This window comes from Heteronotia binoei, chromosome 2 (genome assembly GCF_032191835.1).
Source record: "Heteronotia binoei isolate CCM8104 ecotype False Entrance Well chromosome 2, APGP_CSIRO_Hbin_v1, whole genome shotgun sequence".
NCBI classification, from domain to species: domain Eukaryota; kingdom Metazoa; phylum Chordata; class Lepidosauria; order Squamata; family Gekkonidae; genus Heteronotia; species Heteronotia binoei.
In genome coordinates this window covers 81,707,772-81,734,427 of record NC_083224.1, presented here as the reverse complement: position 1 = coordinate 81,734,427, position 26,656 = coordinate 81,707,772, and the positions used below count along the sequence as shown (strand labels likewise).

The window sequence follows — 26,656 nt, the reverse complement described above, 5'->3', positions numbered from 1 at the left end:
ACTCTATAAAACTCTCAACATGTCAGAGTATTAAAGAAAATTGTTTTAAGATGATGTACAGATGGTATATGACTCCTAAAAAGTTGGCAAAGATGAACAATAAGATGCCAGATAGATGTTGAAAATGTAAAAAAACATGAAGGTTCTTTCTACCATATGTGGTGGACTTGTGAAAGAGCGAAAAAGTATTGGCAGATGATTCAACAAGAGATTTCTAAGATCTTGGGATACGAATTTAACAAAGTTGCAGAGACTTTTCTGTTGGGATTACAAATGGAAAAATTTCCAAAAGAAGATAGAACTTTAATCTGGTACTTGCTCTCAGCTGCTAGGACATTGTATGCGCAGTTGTGGAAGCAAGAAAAAATACCCGAGAAATGGGATTGGATTGTAAAAGTTATGATATGGAGTGAAATGGACAAGTTAACAAGAACCTTAAGAGACTATGATTTAGAAGTATTTAAGATGGAGTGGAAAAAGTTCAGAAGATACGTAGAAAAAGAGTGGAAAATAAAAGGACATTGGACAATTTTTGATAATGACTAAGTATAAGAGGGAGGAGGATATTAATTTTGGTTCTTATTAATTAAGGGTACCTTTAATATTAAGATTTTAAGTATAGAACATCGGCGGGGGTCAAGTAACGGGGGGAGGGGTGGGTAGAAAGTAATATATGGGAGAGATAAAAAAAGTAATTATTAATGATGTAAGAAATTGAAATTTATTACCATATGTTAATAATAAAATTGTTTGAAACCGGATAAATGGATACAAAGGGTCTGGGATCAGAATACTTAAAGACTAATGTCTCCTGTATGTGCCTATCCAAGAAGTTAGGTAATCTTCCAAGGGCCTTTTCTGTAGTGACCACTTGCTTATGTTTTACTCCCAACTGCCAGCAACCTGTCTGGCACCCTCAAGTACCTAGTTAACTGTTTTTCTTCACCCAGAAATCCATCTGATTGCATTAGTTCCTCTCCAGAGTAGTGTCATGGGTGCTGGGGACCCTGCAGAAGAAGCTGAGCCTGCAGAAGAAACTGTACCCCTGCCACCTGCACCCGTGCCCCTGCTGCCTACTGGAGAAGATCCAAGCCCCCCCTGGCCTCGCCCTCTCGGGTGGCTCGTGTACGTGACCGCCTGCATCAGGATCTCAGGGACCGGAGGAGGGCGGCACGCTCACGAGCAAGACGCTCCCTGAGCCCTGAGTTTTAAAAGGATCCTGGCTCCTCTAGGAGTGAGGATGCTTGAGTCCCAGCAGGATCCTGGCCGCCCTCTGAGTCAGCAATTAATCCAAATGGGCAACAGCCAGCAGAGGGCTATATAGCTGTGGGCTTTGGGAGAAGGCTTTGTGGAAGCAACTAGTCACTTACCTGACGTTCTAGCATCCACTTCGGCTTCTGACTTTGGCTTCTGGACCCCCTGACTTTGGCTTTGACTTCTGGAAACCCCCCCCCCCCGACTTCGGCTCCTGGACCTTTGACTTGCGATACCTGGACTGTGATTCGGTTTTGGAGTATTGGACCCTCGTTGCTCCCCAGCTACAGACCTTGGACTGCCCTGGACTTCGCCTGACCCAGCTCCAGCACGTGACAGATTGCTTCCACCGCAAACAAACACCCACTCCAAAGGATGGATGTTGAAGCAAGTGGAACCGCAGGACTACTGGCGGCCCTCCAAGCCCAGGTACAGCAACTGACACAGGCAGTAGTGCACTTGCAGCAACAACCAGCAGCCAGCGCTCCGGCCAAGTGCCCAGTTCCCCCACCTGACAGATTTGGAGGTGCCGTGGAAGAATTTCCTGCTTTCCTCGGGCAGTGTCGGCTGTACTTCGAGCTAAGAGCACAGGACTTCCCCAATGACAAAACAAAGGTGTGTTTTATTATTAGTCTGTTAAAGGGGCAGGCAGCCAAATGGGCCACACCCCTACTGGTCGCATCCTCTCCCCTACTGACTGACTACCAGGGGTTTGAGGCCCACCTATTGGCTGCCTTCTCAAACCCAATCCAAGCAGCCACGGCCAACCGGAAAATCAGAGCCCTGAAACAAGGCAAATCCTCGGTGGCTCAGTATGCCACCAAATTCAAGCTCCTGTCCCAAGACTTGGCATGGAATGAGGCTGCCCAGATGGACCAGTTTACCGACGGGTTGGCCGAGGAGGTCCTGGACGAACTGGCCAGGGTAGAGCAGCCACCCACGCTCCAAGAACTCATCACCCTCTGCCTCCGCATAGATGGCCACCTGGAAAGTCGTCGCCAAGCCAAGGCCACCGGGCGCCAGCTCCCTGCGCCGCACCACTTGGCTCCTCTCCCATCCCCAGCCAGTACCAGAGACGAGGGTGAGCCTATGCAGCTTGGAGCGGCTTGGCCCCGCCTGACTACCGAGGAAAAGGCCAGACGCCGCATGCAGAATCTGTGCCTCTACTGTGGCACGGCAGGCCACTACGCCTCTGGCTGCCCTGCTAAGCGTCGGATACCCGGACCTTTGCTGCCACCACCGCCAAAAGGGCAGCCCCAGGCGTAAGTGGACCTGCCGGCCTGGGGCGACTAGCGGGGTCCTCTGAACAGCAGGCTGACACCCCGTGTCATGGGTGCTGGGGACCCTTCAGAGGAAGTTGAGTCTGATGAGGAAACTGTGCCCCTGCCACCTGCACCAGTGCCCCTGCCTCCTGCTGGAGAAGATCCCAGCCCCCCTGCCTCGCCCTCTCGGGTGGCTCGTGTGCGTGACCGCCTCCGGCAGGACCTCAGGGATCGGAGGAGGGCGGCACGCTCACAAGCAAGACGCTCCCTGAGCCCTGAGTTCTGAGAGGATTCTGGCCCTTCTAAGAGCAAGGATGCTTGAGTGGTAACAGGATCCTGGCTGCCTCCCTGAGCCAGCAATTAGCCCAAACGGGCAACAGCCAGCAGAGGGCTATATAGCTGTGGGCTTTGGGAGGAAGCTTTGTGGAAGCAACTAGTCATCTCCCTGACATTCTAGCATCCACTCCGGCTTGACTTTGGTTCCTGACTCCCTGACTTTGGCTTTGGACTTCTGGACTCCCTGACCTCGGCTTCTGGACCTCAGACCTGCGATACTTCTACAGTGATTCGGATTTGGCGCCTCGGACCCTCCTGCTTACTGGCTACAGACCTCGGACTGCCTCTGGACTTTGCCTGACCCGGCCCCAGCCGTGACAGATTGCTTCCACCGACAAACACCCACTCCACAGGATGGATGCTGAAGCAAGTGAAACCACAGAACTACTGGCTGCGCTCCAAGCCCAGGTACAGCAGCTAACACAGGCAGTAGTGCACTTGCAGCAACAACCTGCGGCCAGTGCTCCAGCCAAGTGCCCAGTTCCCCCACCTGACAGATTTGGGGGTGCCGTGGAAGAATTTCCTGCCTTCCTAGCACAGTGTCGGCTGTACTTTGAACTGAGAGCACGGGACTTCCTCAATGACAAAACCAAGGTGTGTTTCGTCATCAGTCTGTTAAAGGGGCAGGCGGCCAAATGGGCCACACCCTTACTGGTCGCGTCCTCTCCCCTACTGACTGATTACCAGGGGTTTGAGGCCCACCTGTCTGCTGCTTTCTCAAACCCAGTCCAAGCAGCCACAGCTAACCGGAAGATCAGGGCACTGAAACAAGGCAACTCCTCGGTGGCTCAATATGCCACTGAATTCAAGCTCCTGACCCAGGACTTGGCGTGGAATGAGGCTGCCCAGATGGACCAGTTTACTGAGGGGTTGGCAGAGGAGGTCCTGGATGAACTGGCCAGGGTGGAGCAGCCACCCACGCTCCAAGAACTTATCACCCTCTGCCTCCGCATCAATGGCCGCCTGGAAAGTCGCCGCCAAGCCAAGACCAGAGGGCGCCAGCTCCCTGCGCCGTGCTACCTGGCTCCTCGCCCGTCCCCAGCTAGTACCAGCACCAAGGACGAGCCTATGCAGCTTGGAGCTGCTCGACCCCGCCTGACCCCAGAGGAAAAGACCAGACGCCGCACGCAGAATCTGTGCCTCTACTGCGGCACGGCAGGCCACTATGCCTCTGGCTGCCCTGCTAAGCATCGGATACCTGGACCTTCGCTGCCACCGCCGCCAAAAGGGCAGCCCCAGGCGTAAGTGGACCCCCCAGCCTGGGGCGACTAGCTGGGTCCTCCGAACAGCGGGCTGATACCCCAGGGCCATTCCTGCTACCAGTCAAACTCCGTCTGCCTGACGAACGCTGGCTGTTCGTGTATGCCATGCTGGACTCGGGAGCAGCCCACTGTTTTATAGATGCCGCCTTTGTGAAGCAGCACCAGATCCCTGTGCAGACAAAAGGGATTCCGTCGCTGGTGGAGGCTATTGACGGGCGCCTCCTCCGTTCTGGCCCCGTCACCCAGGAGACCTGTCCCATCACCTTCCACGTCCAGCAGCACCAAGAACAGCTGCGGTTTGATGTCGCCCGCATGCCTCGCTTCCCGCTGATTCTAGGCCTTTCCTGGCTGAAGCTGCACAACCCCATCGTGGACTGGGCCCAGCAGGAACTATGCTTCCGAGACCCATGCCCCCATCTGACTCCTCCCACCACTCTAGCAGCTGGCATCCCGAGTGGTGGTCCTCAGCTCCCTCAGAAGTATGTGGACTTTGCTGATGTCTTTGAAGAGACAGGAGCTGATCAGCTTCCCCCTCACCGGCCCTACGACTGTGCCATTGATTTGGTACCTGGGGCACCACTCCCGGTGGGGCGTCTGTACCCAATGTCGGAGCCGGAGTTGGCAGCTCTGCGAGACTTCCTGGACAAGAACCTGAAACGCGGATTCATCCGACCCTCAACCTCTCCCCTATCTGCTCCAGTGCTCTTCGTGAAGAAGAAAAGTGGGGAGCTCCGGCTGTGCAATGACTACCGGGCCCTGAACAAGATCACCATCCGCGACCGGTACCCTCTACCACTGATCCCTGAACTCTTGGATCGCCTAAAGGGGGCCCAAATCTACACCAAGCTGGACCTCCGTGGAGCGTACAATTTGGTGCGCATACGGCCCGGAGACGAATGGAAGACCGCGTTTGGGACCCGATACGGGCAGTACGAGCACCTGGTAATGCCCTTCGGACTGACCAATGCCCCCGCTGTCTTCCAGAGGTTCATGAATGACATATTCCGGGACCTGCTCGACCGCTTCGCGATCATATACCTGGATGACATCCTAATTTACTCCCGCAATCCTGCCCAGCACGCCGAGCACGTCCGCCAGGTCCTGCAGCGCCTACGAGCCCATGGTCTCTACGCCAAGCTGGAGAAGTGCGACTTCGACCTGCGCTCCGTCGAGTTCCTTGGGCACATCGTGTCACCGCAGGGGATCCTCATGGACCCGAAAAAAGTAGAAGCGGTCCTGACCTGGCAGGCTCCTCAGAATCGCAAAGACCTGCAGCGGTTCCTCGGTTTTGCCAACTACTATCGGCAATTCATCCCGGCCTACGTATCCCTGACCACACCCCTGACTCAACTACTCCGCCCCAAAGAACCCTTCCACTGGTCCCCAGAGGCCGATAACGCCTTCTCCACCCTGAAGACTCGCTTTGCCACCGGGCCACTCCTGAGATACCCCGACCCCCAGCTTCCCTTTACGGTGGAAGCTGATGCCTCCAACGTGGCCCTGGGAGCAGTGCTGTCCCAGCGCGAGGAGCCGTCCCAGCCACTACAGCCCTGCGCCTATTACTCGCGGCAGCTCACTGCTGCAGAGAGGAACTATACCATCTGGGAGAGGGAGTTGCTCGCGATCAAGGCGGCGTTTGAGGTTTGGCGACATTACCTCGAAGGGGCTCGCCACCCTGTTCAAGTGCTCACCGATCACCGGAACTTGGAACACCTCCAGACCACCCGCCGTCTCAACCAGCGCCAGATCCGGTGGTCCCTATTCTTCTCTCGCTTCGACTTCCGGATCTCCTACATTCCCCATACCCAGAACCGGAAAGCAGACGCGCTCTCCCGGAAACCGGAATACGCCCCTGCCTCAACTGAGACCGCGCCCGCTGCTCCAATCCTGCCGCCCTCAGTATTTGCAGCCACCTCCACTTCACTAGCACTCGTGGAGGACATTCGGGCTAGCCAGGCCAATGATCCCTGGGTCCAGCAACACCTCCAGGCTCTCCAAGATGACCCAACAGGGGAGTTCACGACTCGAGGCGGCCTCTTGCTACACCGCGAACGCCTCTATGTGCCGCCCGGGCCCTTGCGGGCAGAAGTGCTACGCCTGACCCACGACTCGTTACCCGCCGGGCACTTTGGACAGCATAAGACCACCCACTTGCTGACAAGGGAATTCTGGTGGCCACGAGTTCGCGCTGATGTTGCCCGCTATGTCAGCTCCTGTGACGTCTGCCGACGGGCCAAAGACATCCCAGCCAAACCCTCAGGGTTGCTGCAGCCCTTGCCCACATCTTCAGGACCCTGGGATACCATCTCGATGGACTTCATCACGGAACTTCCACGCTCCAAGGGTCAGACTTGTATCTGGGTGGTCGTCGACCTATTTACCAAGATGGCCCACTTTGTTCCGTGCCCGAAACTCCCCACAGCTCAGGAGACGGCCCAGCTTTACCTGCAACACACCTTTCGTCTGCATGGACTCCCAGCCCATCTGATCTCTGATCGGGGCCCTCAGTTCTCCTCTCGGTTCTGGCAAGCCCTCCATTCCAGCCTGGGTACTCGAGTGCACCTGTCCTCGGCCTACCACCCACAGACAGATGGCCAGACAGAGCGCACCAATGCCACGCTAGAGCAATATCTCCGCTGTTACACCTGTTACCAGCAGGATGACTGGACCACTCTATTGCCCCTAGCGGAGTTTGCATACAACAACGCGGTCCATTCATCCACCCAAATGACCCCGTTTGCTGCAACCTACGGGTACCACCCTCGGTTCTTCCCAGCGATCCTACCACCCACGAATGTCCCCGCCGTCGATGCCTACCTGCAAGAACTCCGTGCCAGCCAAGACTTGCTCCGAGAGCAGCTACAGCAAGCCAAGGAGGCATATAAACGGGCTGCGGACCGAAAGAGGCAAGAAGGCCCTCCAGTGCAGCCGGGGGATCAGGTGTGGCTCTCAACTCGCTACCTGCGCCGGCCTGGTCGGTCTCACAAGCTGGATGCACGGTTCATTGGACCCTACCCCGTCGTTGAACAAATAAACCCCGTCGCCTTCAGGCTCCAGTTGCCACCCCACCTCTGCATTCACCCCGTGTTTCATCGCTCCCTCCTTGTTCCGGCTGCACCCCCTGACCCAGCTCGGACTCCTTCCCCACCGCCGCCACCACCAGTGTTGGTGGATGACGAGGAAGAATATGAGGTGCGCCAGATCCTGGACTCCCGGTACCATCGTGGAGGCCTCCAGTACCTGGTGGACTGGGAGGGATACGGCCCAGAAGACCGGTCTTGGGAGCCCGAGGACAATCTTCATGCCCCGGACTTGGTGCACCAGTTCCACAACGACCACCCCGACCTTCCAGGTCCCTCGACGGAGGGGGGCCCTGGGGGGGGGGATAGTGTCATGGGTGCTGGGGACCCTTCAGAGGAAGTTGAGTCTGATGAGGAAACTGTGCCCCTGCCACCTGCACCAGTGCCCCTGCCTCCTGCTGGAGAAGATCCCAGCCCCCCTGCCTCGCCCTCTCGGGTGGCTCGTGTGCGTGACCGCCTCCGGCAGGACCTCAGGGATCGGAGGAGGGCGGCACGCTCACAAGCAAGACGCTCCCTGAGCCCTGAGTTCTGAGAGGATTCTGGCCCTTCTAAGAGCAAGGATGCTTGAGTGGTAACAGGATCCTGGCTGCCTCCCTGAGCCAGCAATTAGCCCAAACGGGCAACAGCCAGCAGAGGGCTATATAGCTGTGGGCTTTGGGAGGAAGCTTTGTGGAAGCAACTAGTCATCTCCCTGACATTCTAGCATCCACTCCGGCTTGACTTTGGTTCCTGACTCCCTGACTTTGGCTTTGGACTTCTGGACTCCCTGACCTCGGCTTCTGGACCTCAGACCTGCGATACTTCTACAGTGATTCGGATTTGGCGCCTCGGACCCTCCTGCTTACTGGCTACAGACCTCGGACTGCCTCTGGACTTTGCCTGACCCGGCCCCAGCCGTGACACCCCGGGCCCATTCCTGCAACCCGTTAAACTCCGTTTGCCCGATGGCCGCTAGCTGTTCATGTATGCCATGCTAGACTCTGGAGTGGCCCACTGTTTTGTAGATGCCGCCTTTGTAAAGCAGCACCAGATCCCCGTGCAAACAAAAGAGGTTCCAATGCTCGTGGAGGCTATTGACGGGCGCCTCCTCCGTTCCGGCCCCGTCACCTGGGAGACCTGTCCCATCACCTTCCATGTCCAGCAGCACCAAGAACAGCTGCAATTCGATGTCGCTCGCATGCCTCGCTTCCCACTGATCCTAGGCCTTTCCTGGCTGAAGCTGCACAACCCCATCGTGGACTGGGCCCAGCAGGAACTACGCTTCTGAGACCCATGCCCCCATCCAACTCTTCCCACCACCCTAGCAGCCGGCATCCGGAGTGGTGGTCCTCAGCTCCCGCAGAAGTACGCGGATTTCACTGATGTCTTTGAAGAGACAGGAGCTGATCAGCTTCCCCCTCACCGGCTGTATGACTGTGCCATTGATTTAGTACCTGGGGCACCACTCCCGGTGGGGCGTCTGTACCCAATGTCAGAGCCTGAGTTGGCAGCCCTGCGAGACTTTCTGGACAAGAACCTGAAACGCGGATTCATCCGACCCTCAACCTCTCCCCTGTCTGCCCCAGTTCTCTTTGTGAAGAAGAAAAGTGGGGAGCTTCAGCTGTGCAACGACCACCGGGCCCTGAACAAGATCACCATCCAAGACCGGTACCCTCTACAATTGATCCCTGAACTCTTGGATAGCTTGAGGGGAGCCCAAATCTATACCAAGCTGGACCTTCGTGGAGCGTACAATTTGGTGCGCATACGGCCCGGAGACGAGTGGAAGACCGCGTATGGGACTCGATATGGGCAGTGCGAGCACCTGGTGATGCCCTTCGGGTTGACCAACGCCCCCGCTGTCTTCCAGAGGTTCATGAATGACGTATTCCGGGACTTGCTCGACCGCTTCGCAATCATATACCTGGATGACAACTTGATTTACTCCCACAACCCTGCCCAGCACGCCGAGCATGTCCGCCAGGTCCTGCAGCGCCTACGAGCCCATGGCCTCTACGTCAAGCTGGAAAAGTGCGACTTTGACCTGCGGTCCATCGAGTTCCTTGGTCACATTGTGTCACCGCAGGGAATCCTCATGGACCCGAAAAAAGTGGAAGCGGTCCTAACCTGGCAGGCTCCTCAGAATCGTAAAGACCTGCAACGGTTCCTTGGTTTTGCCAACTACTATCGACAATTCATCCCAGCCTATGCATCCCTGACCACACCCCTGACTCAACTACTCCGCCCCAAAGAACCCTTCCGCTGGTCCCCAGAGGCCGATAATGCCTTCTCCACCCTGAAGACCTGCTTTGCCACCGGCCCACTCCTGCGATACCCCGATCCCCAGCTCCCCTTTACAGTGGAAGCTGATGCCTCCAACGTGGCCCTGGGAGCAGTGCTGTCCCAGCGCGAGGAACCGTCCCAGCCACTTCAGCCCTGTGCCTATTACTCGCGCCAGCTCAGTGCTGCAGAGAGGAACTATACCATCTGGGAGAGGGAGTTGCTCACGATCAAAGCGGCTTTTGAGGTTTGGAGACATTACCTCGAGGGGGCTCGCCACCCCGTTCAAGTGCTCACCAACCACCGGAACTTGGAGCACCTCCAGACCACCCGCCGTCTCAACCAACGCCAGATCCGGTGGTCCCTATTCTTCTCCCACTTTGACTTTCGGGTCAAATACATACCCAGAACCGGAAAGCAGACGTGCTCTCACGGAAACCAGAATACACCCCTGCTTCAACTGAGACCGCGCCTGCTGCGCCCATCCTGCCACCCTCCGTGTTCGCAGCCACCTCCACTTCACCAGCACTGGTGGAAGACATTCGTGCTAGCCAGGCCAATGATCCCTGGGTCCAGCAACACCTCCAGGCACTCCAAGATAGCTCAACAGGCGAGTTCACGACTCGAGGCGGCCTCTTGCTACACTGCGAACACCTCTATGTGCCACCCAGGCCCTTGCGGGCAGAGGTGTTACGCCTGACCCATGACTCATTACCCGCCGGGCACTTCGGACAGCATAAGACCACCCACTTGCTCACACAGGAATTCTGGTGGCCACGAGTTTGCTCTGATGTTGCCCGTTATGTCAGCTCCTGTGACGTCTGCCGACGGGCCAAAGACATTCCAGCCAAATCCTTAGGGTTGTTATAGCCCTTGCCCATACCCTCAGGACCCTGGGACACCATATCGATGGACTTCATCACAGAACTTCCACGATCCAAGGGTCAGACCTGTATCTTGGTAGTCGTCGACCTATTTACGAAGATGGCCCACTTCATTCCGTGCCCTAAACTTCCCACAGCTCAGGAGACAGCCCAACTCTACCCACAACACATCTTTCGGCTGCACAGACTCCCAGGCCACCTGATCTCAGACCGGGGTCCCCAGTTCTCCTCTCGGTTCTGGCAAGCCCTCCATTCCAGCCTGGGTACCCGAGTGCACCTGTCCTCAGCCTACCACCCACAGACAGATGGTCAGACAGAGCGCACCAATGCCACGCTAGAGCAATATCTCCGCTGTTACACCTGTTACCAGCAGGATAACTGGACCACTCTGTTGCCCCTAGCGGAGTTTGCATACAACAACGCGGTCCATTCTTCCACCCAAATGACCCCGTTTGCTGCAACCTATGGGTACCACCCTCGGTTCTTCCCGGCCATCCTGCCACCCACGAAGGTCCCCGCCATCAAAGTCTACCTACAAGAACTCCGCGCCAGCCAAGACCTGCTCCAAGAGCAGCTACAACGGGCCAAGAAAGCATACAAACGGGCTGCGGACCGGAAGAGGCAAGAAGGCCCTCCAATGCAGCCGGGGGATAAGGTATGGCTCTCAACCCGCTACCTGCGCAGGCCTGGTCGGTCTCACAAGCTGGATGCGTGGTTCATTGGACCCTACCCCGTTATGGAACAAATAAACCCTTTCGCCTTCAGGCTCCAGTTACCACCCCACCTCCGCATTCACCCTGTGTTTCATCGCTCCCTCCTCATTCCGGCTTCACCCCCTGACCCAGCTTGGCCTCCTTCCCCACTGCCACTGGTGCTGGTGAATGACGAAGACGAATATGAGGTGCGCCAGATCCTGGACTCCCACTACCATTGTGGAGGCCTCCAGTACCTAGTGGACTGGGAGAGATACGGCCCAGAAGTCTTGGGAGCCGGTGGACAATCTTCATGCACCGGACTTGGTACAACAGTTCCACAATGACCAACCCGACCTCCCGGGCCCTTCGACAGAGGGGGGCCCTGGGGGGGGATAGTGTCATGGGTGCTGGGGACCCTGCAGAAGAAGCTGAGCCTGCAGAAGAAACTGCACCCCTGCCACCTGCACCCGTGCCCCTGCCGCCTACTGGAGAAGATCCAAGCCCCCCGGCCTCGCCCTCTCGGGTGGCTCGTGTACGTGATCGCCTGCATCAGGATCTCAGGGACCGGAGGAGGGCGGCACGCTCACGAGCAAGACGCTCCCTGAGCCCTGAGTTTTAAAAGGATCCTGGCTCCTCTAGGAGTGAGGATGCTTGAGTCCCAGCAGGATCCTGGCCGCCCTCTGAGTCAGCAATTAATCCAAATGGGCAACAGCCAGCAGAGGGCTATATAGCTGTGGGCTTTGGGAGAAGGCTTTGTGGAAGCAACTAGTCACTTACCTGATGTTCTAGCATCCACTCCGGCTTCTGACTTTGGCTTCTGGACCCCCTGACTTTGGCTTTGACTTCTGGAAACCCCCCCCCCCCCCCCGACTTCGGCTCCTGGACCTTTGACTTGCGATACCTGGACTGTGATTCGGTTTTGGTGTATTGGACCCTCGTTGCTCCCCAGCTACAGACCTTGGACTGCCCCTGGACTTCACCTGACCCAGCCCCAGCACGTGACAAGTATCATCATCATTGTTGTCATCATCATCAATCATCATCATATCATCATCATCTATTAAACTTGTAGATCACTCAATCACTGGTATTGCAGGGCTCTGGGCAATATACAACAGAGATTTTAAAAAACATCAAAGATATAATAAAACATATAAATAACAATAGTACTATAAATCTATAAGAATTTATGAAGAGCCCTGCTAGATCAGACCAATGATCCATCTAGTCCAGTAGCCTGTCTTACACAGTGGCCAACCAATTCCTCTGGATGGTCAGCAACAAGGCATAGAGGCTGAGGACTTCCCCTGATGTTGCATCCTAGCTATGGGATTCAGAGCGCTAGAATACTAGAGCACTAGAATACTAAAGTACTAGAACAGCTTAGTTAGGTGTTGTTATTCCATATGCCAATATTCAAGTTATAGGGTTGCAGGTCCCCCCTCTGCTTCCATTTCAGAGAGGAAAAATGGTGCAGGGGGAGGCCAGACCAGAACTGGGCCCACATCGTACAGTTTAAAGGAGTTTCCAACTGAGAACTCAGTTTTTACAATGGCAACATATTTGCCTGTTTTTGCCCTGCTGAGACTTGCTGACCTTGTTTAAGAGTCCAATCAAAGCTACAAGTTTGGTACTAGGCATAGAATTCATTTTCCTGTGAAGCTTAGTTTTAATCTGTGCTATCCATGATAATTGTGAAAATAGCCTTTGAAATATAAGATCTCTGAAGCCAGAGAGGAGCAGAATATCAGTGGTCAGGCATGGGGGGTGGGGGGTGGGTGTCAGTGTTCTGTATAGCTCTGTGACTCACCCTGTGACTAACATTAAATAATACCTTTTGCAGAATAAATGCAAATGTTCTTATTTTGCATAATGTAAAGATGTTACACAATCCAACTTTTTTGGTGCAGAGACTTTATTTGTTTTGCAGTATATACACAACCCTGACTGTAGTAGACAAGACTCTCCAGTTCTTTGAGGACTGTTCGGCCAAATAGTTGCCTAGGAAAGAAATGAGTCACAGGATCACACACTTTAATTCTCTTTCATAGAGCCTAGGTAACTGGGCAATGATCTCTTCCATGGTCCACATCATCTTTTGGTTTTCACAATTCAGACCTTTCATTGCAGGGTGAACTGAGTCCAGCATGATGAAGAAAGGGCTTTCTTCATGCTTGGACTCTGCCTGTGGAACTCAGTCCCACTGGAAATATACCAGTGGCTCTGCGCATAGACAGCCCTTAAATATGGTACAAATCTGACTTTTAGGCAGAATTAATTTCTCTATTTATTTTCTTAAACATCTCTTCAAGTTTACAATGCACTCAGTCCAACAGTGCCCAAGAGCTTTATATATATTTAGACTAAAAAGCATATATGTTCTAATTTCATTCCTATGAAATAACTGTGATCCTAGTTCAACCATGCAGTAACATTTTGGAGTTGCCCTTCTGTGCATGCATGTGAACGTAAGCTAGAATAAGTTTGCTTTTACTTTATGGAACCACCCAGAATGGCTGCAGCTAGAATCCTATACCCATTTACCTGGGATAAAGCCCTCTTGAATGAAGTGAGACTTACTGTACCCCAAAGTAAACATACAGAGACTTGTACTGATTGTATTAAGAAGCAACACATTTGCATCATCTGAAAATGCATTAAGTAGTAAATTCCCAGCCTTGCCAAAGAGTTCACATATGACCTTGGACAGCCCACTTAGTTCTCCTGCGTTACCCATCTATAAACCTGGACTAACAGACAGCTGTGCCCTACCTTGCAATGGGGCCAGAAGGCTTAATTAGTGGTTATGTAACTTCAGATGAAAGTTGCTCTCTCATCATTATAAGCAAAAAAAAAAAAAGACTTAAAAACACCCACGTTACTTTCAGCATAAATAAAGATCCATCAGGCAAAAAGGGGGGGGTGGGGAGGAGGGAACCCTATCACACCTGCCTGGGAGCTTGAATCTTAATGGGGAGATGAAAGAAATGAGCTGACATTTCATCATCAAAGACCCAGCTTTCCTTCTTGTGGACCTGGGTCACCTCCCATCCACAGAGAGGCACCAAGGAGCGGGCAGCAAGGTCGGTGGGCATTCCCAGATGAGTGCCGGAAAGATAAATGGGGGATCTGGGCTGTGATGTGTTTTTATGAAACTGACTTCCTTCCCATACTATTTACCATTCCCAGCAGTGGAATGGGGGGGGGGGGCTGGAAGGGATGAGAGGCAGATACAAAAAACGCATCAGCTACACAGGGCAAATAAGCAAACAAACAAGAAGCAGAAGCTGCCAAAGTGGCTGCACCAACATGTTTCAAGGGTGATTCACAGCCACACTGCCTAGTAGTCAGGAAATCCAAGGCACACCCAGTGAGACACACTCACAGCCAGGCTTACCGGGTGTCACAAGCCATGCCAACTTTTCTGACATAAGCCGGTCAATGAGGCCTTGAGAAAAAACTGACAGGGTCTTTTTGGTGGCCTTGACAGACTGGCATAGTGTAGTGGTGAATGAAGATCAATTCTGTCTCTCAAAGCAAAGGGATAGGAATTTCCAGTTTTCTTACAAGCTGTGGAGGAGGGGGGGAAACCAATATGGTAACTGAATTCTCAGTCTTGAAACCAGCAGAATGTACATGGACCAAAGTGCTGAACAGACTGAAACACTCATTGGCTATACTCTTTGTTCCCTCTTGTGCCTGTCATCAGGCTCCCATGCTCCTACTCATGTCACTGTGAATGGCGCAGTTTCCAGTCACCCCACGACCAACTCCTTTCCTTCATTCTCTGATTTATTGTACCATCATGAGGTCAGATACACAAACATGAAGACTCTTCAGATCATGAATTAATAGCAAAGTGCTGCCTTTAAAAAATCAAGCATAAACTAAGAATTTACTTATTTAGAAAAATAAATGCCACCTCTCGAGAAGACTGCCCTAATGTATCATATTCACACAAAACATACACTTCTTCAAAAGCTTGCTCTGAATAGGTGCCACTGTTGTAACAAATTGTTCTTACTATGAATAATATGTCTCTTAATTGCCAAAACTGTTTCTTCATAGTTGTTTTATGCCAGCTGTTCAGACATTCTGAATTGTATGGCTGCTTCTTCAATTGGGCAACACCTGTTTAAAGTAATTGCATGCATATGACCCATTGACATTTATCTGGTGACTGCAATCTATTGGAAAGAGCGCACATGAACACACAACGCTGCCTTATACTGAATAAGATCATTGGTCTTTCAGTGTCAGTATTGTCTACTCAGACTGGCAGTGGCTCTCCTGGGTCTCAGGTAGAGGTCTTTCACATCACCTGTTGCCTGATGTTTTAAAAACTGGAGATGCCAGGGATTGAACCTGGGACCTTCTGCACGCCAAGCAGATGCTGTACCTCTGAGCCATGGCCCCACCTAAAGAGTTTTCCAGTTATTCTTTTGCTGCCTATACTTCACTTTTCCTGGACTTTAACATGTAGAGAGGGTTGAGATAAGGAGGTTGATATAAGGAGGACTTGTCTTCCACTTCTATAATTTCATAATCTGGTCTGTAATTACTGAACATATTGAGAAGAAGATAGTGTAGTTCTCCCTAGAATACCACCAACTTGCCATATACTGCAAGCTGTTTGAAAGCTGGTTTCTACCAGTTGCATGGCCATTTAATAGTAGCACTAAGTCTGCCATTTAGTTTTAAATTCTATGCCCCGAGTATAAATACTTTAATAAATAATACATTTTACTTTTTAAAGAAGAATGCTGAAGGAAAATAGGTCTTAAAATAGAAAAAAGTAAAAGAAAATAAGCACTGAACTATTCTCTTGGTATTTAGGCCTCATCCACATGGATGTTTTGGTCTTGCTTCCATGCTGAAGATTTTCTCCTATTTCCACACAACAACATGGCACATTCCTGTACCTTCCAGCTTTTCTGCAATCTTTCTGATCTTTTTGGAAAGGTCCCAGGAAAGCCAGAACAGATGGTCCTTCCTCGTCTTGCCCGCATTTAATGCCATTTTCCCTGCCCAGGCCCTTGAACCACTAGAAGTTTTTCAGGATTAAAAAAACAACTACATAGCATCCTATAGCAATATGTCAATTATACATATTTAAACAAAGCAAAAAGCCCTCTAGTGACAGGGTATGAAGGATGGGGGCAGTGGGAAACTGGAGAAAGAAAGTGTGAGAGAACCTGCCATGTAGAAGCCCCCTTGCTGCATCAGCAGATGCAGTGGCAATAAAAAAATATCAAGAGTATCATCATCATGGAGAAGATCCCTTTGAATTCCCAGCAACATCATCTTCAAGGTCAAACATGTAAGATTCTCCTGAAAACAGAATGGGTGGTTTGGTGGATGTCATAAAATGTAATGATGAAAGTTCTATAAAATTGTCCCCATCCCACCTCAAAAAAATCCTCAGAATTCATCTCTCAAATTCCTCAGAATATAATCTCTGCTGATATTAGGGTTTTATAGACCTCATATTAAGAACAATTGCACATTTCAGTAAAAGAGTTATATGTTCATTTAAATTAGCTTGTTTGGATTAAAATTTAATGAGGCTAACTTTACTATACATGTAGGTTAACCTGATCAAAGTGAAAACTAAGTTATATGTTAACTGTCATGGAGCCTAGTGAGTTTGAACCTCCTCAGATGCTTAGCATGTACAAAGCAGTAATATTTCACAATATTTTAAGTCTGTGAAGATGCTACTTGATGGCAGAAGTTTCAGACATGTGCACTGTATACCATACCATAAGTTTCCTTTAGTCTATCAGGGGGGCAACCCTCCCCCACAATCGCTGAACAAATCTATCAATGTGAATTGAGAAAATATGGATGCAAGAATTTGGGTAACTGACTGAAATTATCACCTTTTCCTTCTCAGATTTAGAACTCTGGTATAGGTTTCTGATAGCACAGACAGAAACCACTGAAGAAAGCATTCCCAGAGACCACATGTGCTCTCATGTGCCCTTTTTGTACTGCAAGTGCCTGGTAGGGTGGTGTAGTGGTTAGCATGTCAGATTAGGATCTGGGAGACCCAGGTTCCAATCCCCACTTTACCACGGAAGGTTGCAGGATGACCTTCAGCCAATCAATCACACACTTTCAGCCTAACCAACCTCACTGGGTTGTTGTGAAGAAAAAATGGAGAGGAGAATGGTGTAATCCACTTTGGGTCCCACTGTGGAGAAAGATGAGATATAAATGAAGTAAATACCTAAAATAGTTGTCCAGCTTCATTTACAAGCTAAGAGAATGCAGGGTCAGTGTTATATATTAGCAGACAATTTGGGCATTTCACATGCCCCAGCTAGAGTTGCCATGAAGTGCCTAGTTCCTTCATTTGTGTATGTGGGGGGGTGGGGGGAATAGACCCAAATATGTTTTCAGTATTGTAGCACTGCCTAAAATGCAACATTGAAAAGATATCCCTAGCAAGTAACAATAAGAAATACCTCTCACACCTTTTATGACAGTTGTTGTGAGCAGCATATTTCCCCCTCAGTTTTGGACAAAGCATGTCAGTTTGAAAATAAAGAACTGGGAGGCCAAGCACTTCCTCCAGGCAATAAGCATGAATATGCTTGGAAAGAGCAACTTTACTTGTGTTGTCATTTCGGTACAGGATAAGTTATTCTTCAGCTGGAACATCATTATCAATGAAGTCAAATTCCTCTTTCCATACAAGCTATATAAATTCTAAACTTCTACTACATTTATCCTCAAAAACCTGATTTTTGAAAATGGAATAAATTATGAGAGTCTCTGTGTTGTAATGCAAGAATGTTCGACTACGAAGGCCAAGGGTCAAATCTTCAGCAAACCATATTGGAGTTCACTGAGGTTGCAGTCTTAAAACACACTTGAGCCCCACTGAATACAGACACTGGAAATTCTGATTAAACTTACTTAGAAAAGCGCTGCAAGCGCCAGTGGGTCAGTCATGCTTACTATCAGCTCAATCTACTGCACAGGGTTGATGTAAAGGAAGAACCATGTATGTAGCTCTCAGTGCTTCTGATGGCAGACAAAGAGAAACAGTGTCAGCACAAAGATGTTCCTTTTGAGGCTTGCCTCGAATACATTTGAAGATATTTCTGCCACGCCAATAGTTGGGAATAAGCCTTACACCAACTCCCACCCCCAAAATCCCCTGCCTTCCTTTTCCTGTTAAAAAATGGGTTGGTGGGGGGGGGGAGGCAGTAAAGGTTTTTTCACTTGTTTATTTTGCTGTTTTTAGAAACCTTCGCGCCAAGCAACTTGTTGCGAGACCCCCCCAATATCTCTTGTTTGAAGGAAACTGAGTAATCAAGGCTGGATGCAATTTCCTGCGTAAGAGGCTGGAGGCAGAGCTTGTGGGGGGTGGAGGGAGAAAAAACTTGTCCACAAAAACTTGTCTGTTTGGACTGAACGTTACAGTAAAGAAGCTGGAGGGCTCAGTGGAGACGCTCCCCCCACCCCCCGCGCCTCTTAAAGCGGGAGACTTAGCGGTGTGGGGGGGTGTGTACAGAAAAGGGGGAAGGGGAGGAGAGAAAGCTAAAGTTTTCGGCGCTGACAAAGTCCTTTCGAGGGAGCTGCAGACGGGGCGGGCGAGAAGACCTTCTAATGGGATGACCCTCCGCTCGGGGGAGCGTCGGCTAAGGCTCGCCAAGCAGTAAGTCCCCCTGACCCACTTTTCCTTCTCTCCCCTGGGGGTGGGGAGAGCGAGGGGCGTCGGCGGAGGAGGGGAGGGCAAGGTGCCCGCCGGCCGGCCACGAGAGGCGTTTGCTTCGGGCTGGAAATTCTCGACGATCCGGCCAGGCGGCGGGGGGGGGGGGGCGACCTTCGGGACGAGGGGCTGGGCCGGCGGTTCCTCCACCTCAAGGCGGCTGATTCATCCCCTGGGGAGAGCAGCGGGTGGCGGTGGCCCAGCCGAGGAAAGGAGCGTCGCCTTCAAAGCCTCTGTCTCGGCGCGCGGCGTGTCTCGCAGGGCTCAGCCCCATGGCCCAGGTGAGAAGCGCGCCCCCCAGCCGCGCAACAGACTCCCTCCAGGTCGACCCCCAGGTGGATCCGGTGTCCTGCCCAGGCCCCCTTGCCACAGGTAAGCCGACAACTGGCAGGCACGCAGGCCGGCTAGTCTCTCAGAAAAGAAAGAAAGTTCGTTTTTCGGTTCCGAAAACAGAAATGCAGGTCTGTGTTTGGGGGCGAGAGCGAGCTGTGGCGCTCAGATTCTCATCAGCTTCCAAAACTAAGCTGCAGCGAGGGAAGGAGGCTGGGCTCTTCCCCCCCACAAGCCACCGACCGGGTTGCTCTTCCCCTACCCCCTCCCGGTCGAAACTTCGCGTGTCTCTGCATGAACTGTGAAGAGCTCCTGTGGTCGACACTGTCGCCAGCTGGCCCGGCGTCGGGCGTGTGTGTGTGTGTCCCTCCCGACGGCGGGCGACCCACTCACACCCCGCCCCCCCCCCCCCCCCCAGCGCGCGCAGGGGAAGCAGCGAGGAAGGGACGTGCCGAGGCGCCCCCTGCTAAGGCGCTGGCCTTGCCTTTGTGTTTCCCAGGCTCTCCTTCGCTAACTTTTGTAACTTTTCCAACGAGCAGACCTTGGAGGTCCCGTGCCTTGGCTCGCTCTGTTGGGCCGTGTGTCTAGGACGCCCTGTTCACTCCGCAGCACCTTTCCTTGGTGGGTTCGGACGGAGGGTCTCCCCCCCCCCCTAAATTTAAGCCCACCATTTCCTTTAATCCCCAAAGCCATTTTCTTGTGCGCCACTCCCCCACCCGGGACGGAAACACTGTGCAAGAGAGAAAGGGGGTTGGATTTCTTGCTGCCCTCCACTTTGTTGAGGGGGGGAGGGGAGTTGCTCAGCCAGAATTTTATGACCCTGTGTGTTCTTGAGCCTAGGCCAACTCCTGCTGGGATTCACCCTCCTCCCCCCTGCTTCTCACCAGGTCCTGATCACATTAAACTTAATAACATTCTCTAGACCTAGTTGTCGCCAGGAAAGGGCTTTCTTCTTTGTTCCATCTGATCCGTTCCACAGATCAAGCTTCAGGCACTATAGCTGGAGTGGGAGAAAGGGCTGTTAAAGAGTATGCATTCCAGCATCCATACAGCAGCCTTGGCAAGTTGGCAACATATAGTGCTTTTGGATCTGGAGAGGAAACTGCAGAGAAGATGTTCCCAGAGTCCTTGCTGTAGCCACCTTAATGTGCAGCCATTTGACAGGACACTAGAACCTGGTATGACAAAAAATGGGAGTGTGGGCTGAGATTGGGCACATGCCAAATGGCTACTTAAGGGTGCAGCACCCAAATTCCATTTTTTTCCAAGAGGAGGAGGCTGGGGGTGGTATTACAGAACCAGCTGCCTTGCATTTCTCAATAATTTCAATACTTACAGCACAAACTAACACAGTTACTGCATGCAGTCTAAACCCATTAATTTCAGTGGATTTAAGCTTGAGTAACTCTGCATAGATCTGCTCTCTTTCAGTTGCCCCAAGCACTTTGTGAACATTATTTTAGAAATCCCTAAAAGACCTTCATAAAGCTGGTTGCCCCCGGTGTTACTGTCAGGAGGCTGAAAAAGTGATTTGCCTAAGGGGCTCCTCAGGGCCAGTGTCATCAGCTGTGACCCCCTGCCCAAACTTTCCCTCCACCTGTGCACCCTTCCATTGTCTCCACTGTTCTCCACTGCACATGGTGCCCAGCACTGTCAGTGTAAAGGCATGGTATATAGTTCATGTGGCCAGGAAGGCTTGCACATGAGTGGCAGGGAAAGCCACCTGGAAAGCTAGTTAGGAAGGAGCCTGTGAGTGGGGCAGTGAACAGTGGCACAGTGGCAGGCAGGAGGTGTGGGCTAAACAGTCTTTGGCTGGGGCTCCCAGATACTTTTTGTCCAGGTGGGACATGGGTTTTGTATAGCACCTTTCAGGACCTTGAAATCCACCCATGGGTCTTCCCTCAGCCAGGCCTGTAGCTACGAGGGGGCCTGTGGGGGAACAGCCCCCTGACTGCTAGGCAGGGCCCCTTGACTTGGGGCCCTTAACCAGCCTCCAGTGCCTTGGCTGCATCCTTCTCCATTCTGCCATCATCATACACAGCTGCTTCTGCTTGCTTAGGGGATCTGATCATACACAGTTGCTTCTGCTTGCTTAGGGGCCGGAAGAATTCTCTGACCCCTCACCAAGCAGAAACAACGGGGCACTTTCAGCGCCCAGGACTGAAAGTTAAGCTCCAAGTTGGGCTAGAGGGCGCCTGCAAGAAGAGGCCGTTCTGGCCCTCAAATGGGATGGGGGGGGGGTAGGGAGCGGATGGCTCCATTGCAGGCTTTCTCTGCCGGGCAGGGTAGGGTAGGCTGTCGCACACAAGTGGAGGTCCCAGCTGCAGTCTGGGGCTGGGGATCAGTGATGTTCACCTGCAGGGGTTTTCTGGCCTGGTCTCGCTGGCCACCTGAGTGAGGGTGGGAGCTGCACTTGAGCAGCCTCGGCTCACCCTCCAACAGGAAGAAATCCGAATTGGAGGTCTTGTAGCCCCAGAAGTCAGCTGTGACTTGGTGACACCTTCCACCACCATCCCCCTTGTCCCGCCGGGCTTGCCTAGCTGGATCATGCTACAGGTAAGGGCAGGAGACCGTGCGGCACATATCTAAACCTCTGAGTGGCTCCCCCCCCCAGAGCTGCTGGATGAGGGGTGGAAAGGGATCACCTTGGGGCAACTGTGGGGAGGAGGGAGGCTGTATGGCAGCGAGCTGGCAGCTTTCCTCCTCAGCGGTGGTAGGAGAGAAGGCCATGAAGGTTAGGGCCACTATGTGCCCCCTGGAAAAAATCAGGGCCCCCCAATTCTTCAAATTGGAGAGCCAGTTTGGTGTAGTGGTTAAGTGTGTGGACTCTTATCTGGGAGAACCAGGTTTGATTTCCCACTCCTCCACTTGCACCTGCTGGAATGGCCTTAGGTCAGCCATAGCTCTGGCAGAGGTTGTCCTTGAAAGGGCAGCTGCTGTGAGAGCCCTCTCCAGCCCCACCCACCTCACAGGGTGTCTGTTGTGGGGGAGGAAGGTAAAGGAGTGTGCCGCTCTGAGACTCTTCGGAGTGGAGGGCGGGATATAAATCCAATATCTTCTTCAAATCCTGGCTGCCCTCAGCACTCCTTGTGACTACTGTTGTCTGCAAACCATTACATATCAAAGTTCAAGGTAGCTTATGGCCTGAACTATGTATATTGTGTACTTAAAAGGAAAAAGTCAAGAGTTTTGCAACATGAAAAATAGAACCCTTCAACAATTTGAATTCTAAAAACTTGAATTTTTCTTCATTTGTATAATTTTGTTTTGCTTCTGTTATTCCTGGGGAGATATCAGGAGCAGTAGAGGAAGCTGAGGTCTGTGTGCTGGAAATTTTCGTTTAAGGACTTCTCTGACCTCTGCAACTTCATCAGAAATTGCTGATACTTTCCACCATATCTTCATACCACAATGCCTAGAAGGTTCCAACTTACGGTGAACCTATGATTTAATGTCCTTCAAAGTGTCCTGTCATTAACAGCCTTGCTCATGTCTTGCAAGCCGAGGAACATGGCTTTCTTGATTGAGCCAATCCATCTCATGTTGGGTCTTCCTCTTTTCCTGCCGCCTTCCAACTTTTCCTGGTATTATTGTATTTTCCAATAATCCTTGTCTTATCATAATGTGACCGAAGTACTGTAGCCTTATTTTAGTCATTTGAACTTCTAGGGAGAAATTGATTTGATCTAGAATCTACTGATTTGTCTTTTTGGCAGCCCGCTGTATCTGTAAAACTCTCCTCTAACACCATATTTCATACAAATCAATTTTCTTCTTGTCAGCTTTCTTTGTTGTCCAACTTTCACATCCATACACAGAATATTATGTCATGAATTAACTTGATCTTCCTCACCAGTGACACATCCTTATACTTAAGACTCTTTTCTAACTCCTTCACAGCTGCCCTTCCCAGTCTCAATCTCCTGATTTCCTGGTTGCAGTCTCCCTTTTGGTTGATGATGGAGCCAAGGCTGGCTCCATGGTACACCTTGGAGTTACGTCAGCTGAAACAAGGGCTCAGACGACTAGAGAGGCAGTGGCGGCGCACTCGTGACGAAGCGACGAGAACATCCTACAGAACGTTTATGAGGTCTTTTGAGATGGCAGTCAAGGCCGCGAAGAAAGACTACTTCGCGGCCAGGATTGCGTCTGCAAATTTGCGCCCGGCACAATTGTTTAGAATAATTGGACATCTTACTACACTGCCCCAAGGCAGACCAAATATTAGAGAATTAGAAATAGGCTGAGAGGCTTTTGCGAAATTTTTTGCAGACAAAATCACGTCGCTCCGCCAGGACCTGCCCATCACATTGGATACAGTATACGAACTCGAGGCTCCGTGCCTGTCTTCCGGTTTGGCTCTGGAACACTTCGACCCACTCAGCCTGGAGGAAGTTGACAGAATTCTCTCCTCCGCACGCCCAACAACTTATGATCTGGACCCTTGCCCCTCTTGGCTAATTAAATCCTGCCAGAGGGAGCTTAGATGTCCTTTACGAGACATCATAAATAGATCCCTCTTGGAGGGGCGTTTTCCAACACCCTTGAAAGAGGCCATGGTCCGCCCACTCCTGAAAAAAAGTTCAGCAGACCCGGCCGAATTGGCAAACTACCGACCAGTCTCTAATTTACCGTTTTTAGGTAAAATTATTGAGAGGGCAGTGGCGCTGCAGTTGCAGGAATTTCTGGATGACGCTTCCGTCCTAGACCCTTGCCAGTCCGGCTTTCGCCCAGGTCACGGGACGGAGACAGTGCTGGTCGCCTTGGCAGATGACCTCCAATGGCACCTGGATCAAGGTGGCGTGGCGGTGCTGATGTTGTTAGATCTGTCGGCCGCGTTCGACACGGTCGACCACCGGCTACTTACCTGCCGCCTCGCCGACATAGGGGTTAGGGGGTTGGCTTTACAATGGCTCTCCTCCTTCCTCGAAGATCGGGGACAAAGGGTGGCAATCAGGGGTGAGCTGTCCCAGAGGCGCACACTAGATTGTGGGGTGCCTCAGGGAGCGGTTTTCTCATCGATGCTATTTAATATCTACATGCTCCTTCTTGCCCAGATTGCCCGGGGGTATGGGCTTGGGTGCCATCAATATGCGGATGACACCCAGCTCTATCTGTTAATGCATCCCAGGGAACTTGGAGCTGGCATTGCAGGCCGTGGCAACTTGGTTAAGGCTGAGTGGGCTGAAGCTAAATCCAGTGAAGACAGAAGTCCTTTGCGTGGGCTGGGGCGCTCTGGGGAGGGAAATACCTCTCCCGCCGGGTCAAGAGCTTGGGAGTTCTACTGGAGCCCTCACTATCAATGGAGGCCCAGATAGCAGCCACTGCTAAGTCAGCCTTTTTTCATTTGAGGCAGGCAAGGCAGCTGGCCCCCTTCCTAGAGCACCAGGACCTAGCAACAGTGATTCATGCAACGGTCACCTCGAGACTGGATTACTGTAATGCCCTCTACATGGGGCTGCCTCTGTGCCGAATCTGGAAGCTGCAGCTGGTGCAGAACGCGGCGGCTAGGCTGTTATTGGGGCTCCCAAAACGGGAGCACATACAGCCAGGGCTGCGCGGACTGCACTGGCTTCCTGTTATACACCGGATTCGTTACAAAGTGCTGGTCATTACCTTTAAAGCCCTATATGGCCGAGGACCTGCCTACCTGAGGGACCGTCTTTCCCCATATGAACCCCAGAGAGCACTGAGGTCAGTAGGGAAAGACCTGTTGACTATCCCTGGGCCGAAGGAAGCAAAACTGCAGAGTACCCGCACTCGGGCCTTCTCTGTTGTGGCCCCATACCTGTGGAACCAGCTCCCATAGGAAGTGCGGGCCCTGCGGGACTTTGACCGTTTCTGCAGGGCCTGCAAGACCTTCCTCTTTAGTGAAGCCTTCACCGACTAAGCATTGAGAGACTGCTTAAATGATTTTGTTATCTGTCAGAATAGCACCAAGATGTTAATTTTATTGTTTTACTGTTTTTAGAATTTTAATTAATTGTTACCTGCTGTTAAAGTACTGTATCATTTGTTATATTTATTTATTTGGGATTTATATCCCGCCCTTCCCACAAGTGGCTCAGGTTATATTGATTGATGTTGTTAGCTGCCCTGAGCCTGCCTTGGCGGGGAGGGCGGGATATAAATAAAAGGTATTATTATTATTAAAAACTTAAGTTTAAGTTTATTAAATTTATACCCCGCCTTCCCTGCCGAGGCAGGCTCAGGGAGCCTTACAACATTAGTCATAATAACAATAAAAGACTAACACATTGGTACTTAAAATCAATTAATTAATAAAACAGTTTAAAACAGTTGGTGCTAATAACATTTTGGTGTTATTCAGTTACGATGATGTCAGTATTTCCTGGATTCCTCCTGCTGTTATAGGTCTCAAAGGTCAGCTGAAAGCAAGCCGGAAGTGTATGGTCTCACAGGCCTTACACCCCTTAAAGCAAGGGTGTTGAACTCATTTGTAATGAGGGCTGGATCTGACATAAATGAGACCTAGTTGGGCCAGGCCAGGCCGTGTTGGGCTGGACCATGTGTGCACCTATTTAAGATTAGGCAGCAGAGATATAAACTTTTTAAAGGACACAGACAAATATGACTAAAGATTTTTTTAAAAAACTTAAAAACATGCTTACAACATTAGTACTGGATGGTCTTAAAGGTGCTTTCTTTGTATTTCTCTTATGGGATCCAGGAAACTAGGAAGCTCTGGCTCTTTCTCTCCTTCCCCAGGGGACCAGGAGGGGGAGGAGCTTCAGCCAATGGAGAAAATTGAGGTTTTGCTTTGTAGCTCCTGTACGATTGAGCAAGCCTTGCAAAGCAGAAGGAAGCAAGAGAGAGGGAGAAGGAAGCAGATGACAGCCAGTTGCTCCTGGGCCTTATAGAAGCCCTCCAATGACCTGATTTGGCCCCCGGGCCACATATTTGACACCCCTATGTTAAACTATTTCCGTGTCTTCACCATCAACTGTAAAAGTTGTGTAATCCTCCAGCAGTCATTAATTTTGTCCTCTTGATATTCAGCTGTAATCCTACTTTAGCACTTTCTGCTTTAACCTTCATCAGGAGTTGTTTCAGGTTTTTTCTATTTTCTGTTAGTAATGCAGTGTGTTCTGCATATCTCAGATCATTAGTGTTGCTACCACTAATTTTCATTCCACCTTCATCTATAAATAAAAATGATACCCAGTTTTCCTTGTGTTCTGCATATAAATTGAAGAGGTATAGAGATAAAATTCATAATTGTCTTGACACTTTTGCCAATTAGAAACCATTCTGTTTCTCCATATGCTGTCCTAACAGTAGCTTTTTGTCTGGACTACATGTTGTACATAAGAACAATCAGATGCTGTCGCACTCCCATTTCTTTTAAAACCAGCCATAAGTGTCTGTGATCCACACAATCAAAAGCTTAGCTATAATCTATAAAACACAAGCTGATTTTCTTCTGAAATTCTCTCATATGCTCCAGGAACCAATGTAAACTTACAATATGATCTCCAGTATGGATGGGCATGAGCTAAAATGAGCTAAAATTTGGCATGAACTTGGGCCAGTTTGGAGCACAGTAACTG

General features: G+C 51.2%; 1 protein-coding gene across 1 annotated transcript in view; it reads left to right on the top strand.

Moving 5' to 3' along the window:
* Positions 1 to 19,027: 19,027 nt before the first annotated feature.
* The window catches only part of MDFI (MyoD family inhibitor), an 86,658-nt gene continuing 79,029 nt past the window's right edge, over positions 19,028 to 26,656 (top strand). Inside the window, exon 1 of the mRNA XM_060233000.1 lies at positions 19,028 to 19,127. Within this exon, the coding sequence (XP_060088983.1) occupies positions 19,028 to 19,127 (100 nt within the window). The remainder of the gene's footprint in view (positions 19,128 to 26,656) is intronic.